The sequence below is a fragment of the Leuresthes tenuis genome, unplaced genomic scaffold, assembly GCF_036924035.1.
Source record: "Leuresthes tenuis unplaced genomic scaffold, fLeuTen1.0.hap1 SCAF_23, whole genome shotgun sequence".
NCBI classification, from domain to species: domain Eukaryota; kingdom Metazoa; phylum Chordata; class Actinopteri; order Atheriniformes; family Atherinopsidae; genus Leuresthes; species Leuresthes tenuis.
The window spans coordinates 16,265,484-16,275,802 of NW_027325377.1; the positions used below are offsets into that span (position 1 = coordinate 16,265,484).

At 38.4% G+C, this 10,319-nt stretch overlaps 1 protein-coding gene across 1 annotated transcript; it reads left to right on the forward strand.

Annotated features, from left to right (window-relative positions):
• Positions 1–7,202: 7,202 nt before the first annotated feature.
• rps16 (ribosomal protein S16) lies at positions 7,203–9,867 on the forward strand. Its single transcript, XM_072377721.1, has 6 exons — positions 7,203–7,263; positions 7,353–7,404; positions 7,843–7,944; positions 8,847–8,943; positions 9,028–9,075; positions 9,675–9,867. Exons 2-6 carry the CDS (start codon positions 7,357–7,359, stop codon positions 9,818–9,820), a joined length of 441 nt encoding a protein of 146 aa, XP_072233822.1. The 5' UTR covers positions 7,203–7,263; positions 7,353–7,356; the 3' UTR covers positions 9,821–9,867.
• Positions 9,868–10,319: the final 452 nt, after the last annotated feature.

A 10,319-nucleotide genomic window follows, 5' to 3' on the forward strand; every position in this document is an offset into this window, starting at 1 on the left:
AGCACTTCTGCCTAATAAGCTGCATGAGTTTACCAATTTAAGTGCAGTTGTGAGATCCACAACCCGCTCCATGAACAATAAGCCTTACTGAAATCCATAAAGGGGCTTTTTGAGTAGCTGAGTGAATAAATGTTGTTGTAAGTCTGAATAAAGCCACAGAATTTGAAGAGTAGACTTTTTAAAATGACACGAAACATAACAAGGGTTATGAATACAGTTAATTCTGAATCAAACATGAGGCTCAGAGTAAACATCAGCAGGTTAGCACAGGATATCAAATATGTATTGTTCTTCCAACAACCTGAAAAATGAGATTTTGTTCATGCATGACGCTTTTTATTTGCATGATAAAGAAAAGTCACGAGAAACACAACTTTTAACACATTATTTACTTTCCATATGCACAAAGACATCACATCTTCTATTCACAATTCACAATTTTTAAATGTTAACACCAGCACTAGTTATCTAATGACCACTTTGCTATAAAAAAAAGGTCTCTTCATCAAATATTTGAAAGCGCTGATTAAATGTTCAGATTTAGGATCCTTTATAAGAATGAAGGCCTTTTGTTGGCAACACACAAGCCTATACATTCCCATACTTATTACATTTTGTAAAACATATTGAATGTGTTTTCAACACATACTGTCATTATTTTCTGCTAATATGATATTGAAGATCTACCTTAACACCTAGCAGGAAATGGCAGTTTTCAAAACAACACCTGATCAAATTATTGAGAAGATTAAGCAATTTTGTGTTTTGTGACATGTTAGTGAAACTTTAATTTAGCTGGTTGTAAAGAGGGAACAAAGAAAATTCAAAAAATATTTTAAAAAGAAGAAGAAGTAAGCAGGTGATATTTTGTAAAGGGTATTTAAAGCCATTGAACTTGTTGCTGCAAACAATAAGTTGATTTGAAAAAAAAAGAATAAATAAGGACGTCAGTCAAGTCAAATCTATGTATTTAACCGGAGTCTATTTGACAAGCATAAAAGTGTTTTCAATGGTAAATAATTTATTTTCATGTGCTTTTCAATGAGGTATTCAACTGTGCAATGATAGTCACAGGCAATGTAAATAGTGTGTTCAATTTACATTAAACTGCTGGCACATTAACACTTAACATTCATTACACTTGACGCATTGTCCTATTTTGTTTACCAGTAAATGTTTTATTTGGTTTTATATTCTTCAGAGTGTGCCATTTTCCATTCCATTCATTTGCTTTGGCTCCTAATTCTTAGCAACTCTTCTATACTTTAGAGAAGGTGACGTAGGAAGATGGTCAAAGACCAGGTCCATCATTTGAATTTACAAAATTAGTCTTGCTTTTACCACAATAGAACAATTCAAACCCTTTAACAGAGACGGTGAATTATGGTATTCAAGAAGATTTAAAGGATAACAGACATTGAAGTTTCTCTCTTGCGAGGAGGGCTGCAGCCCCCCGAGCAGTGAAGAAAAATTTTAAAAAGCCTTGAATGGGGAAACAAGGAGGAAACGTCAAATATTTACAGAAGAGAAGATAAGGATAACATTACACTATAAAGTAATAGAATAATTGGAATAGGATTTGTGAGACATTGAAGGCAAATAATAGCAAATAAAAAAGGCCAGTGCAACTCTACACACTTTCTTTTTTCTTATTAGTCACCTTCAGATTAGAACAGATGGGTCCATGTTTTCCTCATGAAAGAGAGGCTTTTTGCGGAGGGCTTGCAAAAGAAACAAGACGATACCCAGCTCGCACATGACAGACCAGAACCAGCAAAAACGAACAATGAACGATTGTTTATTCAAAGTACATCAACTAAAATGACATAATCTAGTCTGTAGGATCCAGCACTACTATCAGGCCTTGTGTGCTGGGAAGAGAGGCTACGACACTGTGCCCACTTCTCTATTATCCTGCCATCCAAACTCCAAAGCCAGATAGAAGTTGACAGAGCACAGGACAGCTGCAAGGACCATTGCTATGTGGTAAACGCATGCTGAAATAGCCAAATTGATGAAAGGGGCTCAAGTTCAAAGCAGGGTTCAACACTGGGCTACATTTTAGTACTATGAGCTGTCATCCACTTAGACAGACATCAATATTTACTGCTGCCATGGCACAACAAAGAGCAGTGGTATTCCTTTTGGTCCCTCTCACATCTATGGGTAAGTTTATGCATGAAGTACCCGCTTTGGTGGCACATTGTTGCACCACCATGGGATTTGTTGATAAGAGGTCTGAATGTGACAGAATTGGTCAAGTCTCACTGATTGTACTGTATTCTGAGGAAGACTATTGTTTTTGGGTTGTTAGGGTAACAGCTGCATGAATCCTTTCATGTAGAGCAGCAAAATATTAAAAAACAACAACAATGATGTGGTATTTCGCGTGAGTGCAGTCTTTTGCGTTTGTGATAGTCTGAGACACATAGTTGATGAATTCATTCTGTCGAAAACTGGGAATCTTGGTATATGTGAGCATTGCACTGGAAAATTGTGAGATGAACTGAGCTCTTTATGGATTTTTTCACAGGGATATAAAAGGTAAGACCTGCTGCCTTGAATTATATTTCTCCTGCCCTGGAGATTTATGGTCCTCACAGCCGTTTCTCAGGGAAAACACTTTTCTGGCTCATGAACCCAAAAGAGTTTCTCCCGTTGCCATGGCGTCCTTACTTCTGTATACCTCACAAAACCTTTTGTGCCCCTCTAGGCCTCTCAGCCTACTGGGTTTAGCAGATCTTCTTCTTCTGCTCAGCGAAACTTTCAATTACCAGCAACACTTTTTCAACCACTACGAGGCCTATTATGGTCAACTGAGGTACTATGGTTGGCCAGGAACAGCATCTCCTCCCCTGTAAATCTGAGAGTGTGGCCTCATGCTCACGGTGCTGTGACAAGATAAGGTCCAGGGGTCGCGCCTCCAGGTGATGTGTTTCCATAAGGCCACGGAGAGGAAATGCACATATATGGCATTGTCCTTATTCATTACCAGCTCTTTTACTGGATGACTCTCCTCCTTCTGCAAGCTCTGCTCATCTTCTAAAGCAGCAAACCCTCGGTTTCTGTGTGGGATTTCTGTCTTGGGTTTTTTCAAAATGCTGCGATTTTAATCCACTGTATACTCAAAGAATAGCTTAGAAAGTGATTGTGTTTGGTTTTCAGTCTCTGCAAAAGTTAAACCTGAAGTACTTAAAGGCAGTAATCTGAAATTGTAAATAGTTGTGAGGTCTGGACACTGTACAGATGTGCTTGACAGTAAAAAAAAAAAAAAAGGACTGTATGCTTTAGCAGGCTGCCTAACACAGCAGGAAATCAGGGAGAATTGGACAGTCTGAACATGCTTCCCATGCAGACATCGATGGCGGTGGTGGCCTGGTGACCCATAACACAAGCACAGGTTTATCTGAAAGCTTATCACCTGGCCCGGGGTCTCCACTCAGTGTTTCCTCTGTCTGTCTGAGTCTTTTGTGGATATTGGCAATCCCGGTCTAAAGTTACATCCCTCACTTTATCTGTTGGCTCATAAACTCTTCAGACTTGTCACGCATAAAGTGAAAAGAAAACAAGCGAGGCAAAAAATGGAGAGTTCGAGAAAAGAGCTGCCTGCGTTCAGGACGTTGGCTTCATATAATCCAAAGCAATTCTTTTTTGCAGAATTTTTAAAGCTTTTGTATGTGTGTAGGAGCTTTATTTGAATAGACAGTTATTTATTGATATTAAACTGACTATTGAACAACATTCAGAAACAACTGTTTGGTTGCAAATCTTTCTTGTGTTTCCAAGGGTGTTCATTAGACATTTCAATTAAATCCGGTGAAAGACAAGTTATTGGGGTAACCGTTGTAAAGGCCCAACCAAAAAACAAGTTGCATTAGAGATAAAGGATTTCTCAGGCGCTTTAATATAAGGTGTCACATGAAGATTTTCAAGAGAGAGGGTTAAGTGAGTTGGCCCCTATGACCCAGAATTAAATGTCAGTGTTCTGTCTCCTCTTGTTACACTGCCCCCCTGTGGCAAAATATGAATCAATACCACTTCCAAAATGCAGAGTAAACATCAATCTAAGCTGTAAGACAAAATTATGCAAAATCATAGGACAAAAATGATACATTAATGCACTGGGGAAGCAGCATTAATGTTCAGATCTACTCTGCTGGAAATTAGGCTTCATGCACAGCACAGTGGTTAGAAATTGTAAGTCAAGCAGTGCTTACGTAGAAAGTGAAAGCAGCAAAAATCATTATCCCTCCAGAGCAGCTCATCAGCAGGCAGACCCAAGCGGAGAGCACATTCTCTCTGACAATAAAAGAAGCCAGGTGCCCGTTCACTCGTGGCTGACAGTGTAAACACTACCCTCGCTGCAGTAAATGTCAAGCATAGGTAGGCACTGCACACATGACTCACACTTCTGTATACAGATTCCCAGATGTTATCTGTCTTCAGTTTTTGTGGTCCAACAGCTTCCCTCCTTTAAGGGTAAGACATTGCACATTGATGCTGAAAGTTTTCCTTTGGTCTCAGCAAAAACTTGAGAGTCCTGACAATTGTGTCTCTTATAACCTTAGGAGGACACACCTGGTAATTTTGTTTTTTTTTTAGACAATCCCCACATAATCTTACTTAGATTTGCCAGATTTGCCATCAGTGTTGACTCATGATAAAGTGCACAAAGGCCTTCTTGGCGCAGATGAACTCCCACAAATGGCCGGATCTAGTTTATGTCAACATTGCTCAACTTTGTGGTCAGATCATACGCTGTCTCTTGCGTATGGCTACGTTTTGAGATTTGGTGTCTGAAAAGATCCCCACTTCCTCTTTCCCACATCTCGTCCAATTCCCATACCCTGAGCCGCAGCTCCTCGTCTGAAGCAGAGCGGAACCTCATGATCTCTGTGGTTGGAGTGCTCACAAGCATTGCACAAGAATAGACTTTGTGAAGTCTGCACATCTCGTGTGGCTTTGTTGCTGCCAGGCACGGTCTGGTTGATGGTACCACCTTGGCCCAGGCAAAATGTTACACCCAAAATGATGTTATGTGTATAACCAACACCAGAGGGAGCTGATGTTTTGGTGGGTGATGAACTGTCGGACTCTAAAGTACAGACTAACATTAACAAAACTTTATCAGCATGGTTTATAAACAGAGTGCACCATATCATTATACCCAGAAACATCCATCTGAAGAAACTAATGTTTCTTTTTTTTCTGATAGTGTGTCCTGACCCTTCCTCTTTAATCAGCAGCAGAACGATGCTGCTTCTTCCTCTGGTTTTTGTTGTTTAGACAGCTACTTTCCTTCTGTGAACATGCAATCAGTCTTTCCAGATAGTGCTTACAGAAAACCCATTCACAACAATATTTCTACATACTTACAGCTTTTCACAGTTTGATCACATTTTGTTTATTACACACTGTCTGAACAGTCGATAGCATCAGAGTACAAAGTCATAACTTTTTAAATGCCATTTTCTTTTATTCTGAGGTTTGTATTATGAAGTTTTGTGAATTATCTCAGCATCTCTTTTATTGCTGTCACGATAAAAGGCTTTTGTGTGAAGTCATAAAGAGCAAAGCACTCATAACAAAAACACTATGATGCACACAATAATAATTTATCATGCTGGATAATTGGATTACACTGAAAACCGTGGAGGTGAGGAGTAAATTTGTGTTTATTGATCTTTTTCACTGCGCATGTTTTGACTTGTCACACCAGGAAAAACTCAAGTGGAACAAAAAGCTTAAAGAGGTTCAAAAACAGCTGTTGCGCTCTGTAAATACTCATATATTGCTCTCAAGTGCAAACTTCACTTGTGTTTTACCAATGTGTAATAGTTTATAGCTCTATGCCGCTATACTCAAGAGGAAGTTATTGCACTTTTGACATCACTAGATTTTGCTTCTGGTTAGCTTTCAAATAATGATTTTGAGATACGAATACAATGAAGATATTGTGTAATACTGCACAATAATGCTTTATCATGTACTGAACTGTATATGCAAAGATGTGACTGAATGACAGAAACTGACTGACAGAAAACTGATTAGAAACCATTTTGATAGCCTCTAAAATCTATTGTTTTGATAAATCATTTGAGCATTACAACTATCTTCTTATTCTTGATTTTTACAAATCAAACAATCCACAAAAAAAAAACTGAGAAAATAATCTGCTTTTCATAATGAAATATAAACATCAGTTGCTGTCTGATGTGTAGTAGTTAGTAGACTTACTTGTGATACTTTTAGTGCAGTTTCTTCATTTTACCTGGACACTTTTATTTCAACAAAACTTTCAGGGCTTTTAGTTATCATGGAATTTGCATGTTTAATAAGATTTGCATCACACTATTTATGAAAGTAAAGTCTCTGAAAACTTCTTTGTAAAATGGAAAACAATGGATTTCATTGATTCCTGGTTCCTTTGCTGCTGTCTGTGGCTTTATAGTTAAAATAAATGCTTTTACTGAATAATGGCATTTGTCACATGTGACAATTAAGTTTAAATATACATAAAGACACGCATCTAGTATACATACTGGAAGAAAAAGCAATAAGAATGATACAGTCTGACTTACTTTTTATCATATCAAAAACACTCAAATTTAAGGACTTGGTTAACCTCAAAATACCCCAAATTATGTGTACAGCAAGAAACCAATCATTGGCTGTGAATATTTAGACTTTGTTCCAAACAAGACAAAAACATCATCAGATGAACCTACATGTTCAACAAACTGGCTGTAAGGACTAATGCAAAAATACCACACCATTATAGCCAAGAGAATCAATGTGTGGAATAACTGCACAAAGGAAATGAAAAACACTTCATAAAGTCATACAACTGTTCAAAACCAACATTATATGTGGTGAGGAATTGGCCCAGTAACAAAACCACCTAATCTTTACATAAGTATGGGTATGAGACTAAGCATGGTCTGTAAAAGTATTTTCTTTTTCCACTTTTATTGAAATTTTACATGTTTTCGAATAAATAAAAAAAATATAAAAACAAAAACGTCAGTGACTCCTATTACAGAATGCTGGCTGTAAAGACTGCTAATTAAACGCCAGATTTACGAAAGTATGTACAGAATTGTTTCTATTTTGGAACTACGTGCAAGTTACAGTTAGAGAGAAAATGGAGGTCGACTGTCGCAAATCGTATCCCAAAGCAGCTGGAACTGTCGTACAGTAGCCCCTGATTCTCGGCGTTTGAAACCCCATCGGCCTCTTCGTACGGCACCCTAGCTGAAGACGGTGTGTACCTCAGACGGATCCGTCAAAATCATACAATTTATACTTTTTCACAGGTTTCTGACATTAGTATTATTATTTGTGTGTTTCAGAAACATGCCAGCTAAAGGTCCTCTGCAATCTGTCCAGGTGTTTGGACGTAAAGTAAGTAAATAGGTTGGTTTTATTCCACGTGTGGTGCTGTGGCTACACTGTCATGCTAGCGGACTTTAGCTAAAGTAGCAAATACGGAATGGTGAAAGGCCCCAAATTTACACAGAAACGTTCTCTTATTTATCTTTTTTTGTGTGCTGATACAATCCATAGACGTTTGCAGAGCCCGTTTTTTTTCAATTATGTGAAACTGTTTCTGGATTAGCCACCGTTCAATGTTACTGTGTGCGTTAGCTTAGCCCGGTTGCTAGCAGGATTCTTAGTTCCGATGTTTTACTGTGAACATTATGTAAACTACACCTTACGTGAGTCCTTACTTCACTTAACATACTAGTAGGTTCTGTAATATAGAATTTACGCGGGTAAGACCATCACTTCGCCAAAAATATATCATCATATATCAATGTTGTGACTTAAATATTTCCATAGAAAACTGCCACAGCAGTTGCCCACTGCAAGAGGGGTAATGGCCTGATTAAGGTGAACGGCAGACCCCTGGAGATGGTGGAGCCTGCCACACTCCAGTACAAGGTGAGTCCCTGAGAACAAGCTAGATATCAAGTGGGAACATGACTTCCCTGCAGTGTATTATCAAGTCAGGGGATTCATATTGACACTCAAGTGGTATTGTGTCTACAAATTCATGTTTGTGTAGATTCTCAGTCATCTAGGACGTGCTAACTCAAAGACCTTGTATAAAGGTAACTGGACTACCAATAATTGGGAGTCTAGTTTCCATTTTAAATGCTGTTAGAACCTGATTAAGCCAAAAGTGGGGAGTGGTGCTTTTCCATCATTAAGTAAGCAATATTCAGGCTGTCAAAGTCTAATAAAAGCATAAATACTTGCAGTTAATACTCTGATTAGATCTTTCCATAAGGTTAAACGCTTTTGATTTTAGGTTGTTGGCATTGGAGCCTTTAACTTCAACCTATTGCAGCAAATCCTACAAGTTATTGAGATTTTCAAAAGGCGGTAAATGCCTGTAAGGGGCTTTGGGGTTTGGCTTTGCAGCTAAATCCTCGATTTTAATGTGGGATGATTGTCATAGGGCAGCCTTAGGTTACAGGTTTAATGACCTTGCAATAAAAAGTTAGTGGCAATGAGTTGTAGTAGAGCTGGTCATGCTTTTATTTTCTTGATTTAGTTGTAGGAGCTTAAACATTGTAAGACCAAATTGTGTATAGAATATGGTCTATTGTGAATTATGCTTACAGAATTATGTCCATGATTTTGTGAAATATTTCCTTTTGCCAAGATACAATACATTCAAAGTGTACTTTGACGATAAACAATATTAAGCCTCTCTAGGTTGTATGAAGTGTTTTCAATTGGTCATAAGGATTTCCCCCACATGTTTGTCTTAAGGTAAAAATTGAACACACATATGTTAATTTTGAGTAAAATCAATGATAAACTTATACCCCTTCCAGCTTTTGGAGCCAGTTCTGTTGCTGGGGAAGGAGCGTTTTGCCGGAGTTGACATCAGAGTCAGAGTGAAGGGTGGTGGACACGTCGCACAGATCTACGGTAAGCGGAACTTTCTCATCCTGTACTGCTGGTTGATCGTGTTAGTTATAAAAGGTTTTTTAAATCTATATTTCTTTCTTACAGCCATCCGTCAGGCCATCTCCAAAGCCCTGGTTGCATACTACCAGAAGTGTAAGGATTTGATTCTGGTTCATAGCACAAATATCACACTTCTGAAAATGTCTCAAGTACACCAGTGTCGGACTTTTTGGCAGTAAATGTCTCTTTCAGTGAAAAATAAGAATGTGAGCATGGTTGCGCAGTTTATTTTAGTCATCTGTCAACAGCTACATTTTTGTGGACATTATTAATTCGCATCCTAAACTACAGCAGATTACTGAGGTTAAAAGGCCGACATCTGAGTTACTCTAAAGCTGTGCTGCAGAGGAAGCTTAAAGCTGAGTGCTGTGGTCGGAAATGTAATCTTGAGGTGCTGAACTGATGGTATTGACCATTTGCCGCATTAAGGATTTCATGTTAAAGCTGAGCTTTGCTGTAGACGGAGTAGTAGCTGTCAGAGAGGATAAGCATTTATGCACAGTGGTCATTATGCATCAGTGCACGAGTCCCCTCTCAAAAAGTGCATACATCGATTCATAAATCCAAATCTGTCCCCTGATACTTATAGTTCTAATTTTATACTTGGATATTTGGAGTGCAGAAACATCTAGGACACAGCCTTGTTGGGTATAGAGTGCAGAATAACCTGAATGGTTTATGTTTTACTGCAGATGTGGACGAGGCCTCCAAGAAGGAGATCAAAGACATCCTGATCCAGTACGACAGGACCCTGCTGGTTGCTGATCCACGTCGCTGCGAGTCTAAGAAGTTCGGTGGACCTGGAGCTCGTGCCCGCTACCAGAAGTCCTACCGTTAATCGCTCTGTACATTTTCATAATAAATGGGAGGAACAACGAAATGAAATCATGTGGTTTTTATTGACCTTCTTGGTCTCATACACACTCTTCATTTGATAGTTAATGATGAATACATATGGAAAAGATGTTAGGCATTATCGGCCAGATTGTATTCTCAGGACCTACCTGTCTATTAACTAAGCAGACTGCCAATTTAATGAGGAAAGAATATGAGAACATCTCACTCCTGCAGGAGTGTGTGCAGAGTACTTTGTTGAATTTTGTCTTGTGTAAATTAACATTTAATATGTAAGTACTATGTTGATAAGGCTCAGCTCTACTTTTTCACTTATTATTAAGAAATAGAGCATATACAAAGAATCTTGATTAAGAATCATTTTTAGTGGTGGGGGATCGGATGCTTAGTACACCTACAAGCCTTTACATGATGTTTTATTTTGTTAGAGTAGGACGTTTACAGGTATCTCGCATATCTTTGTGCTAATTAAATTCCCTGCA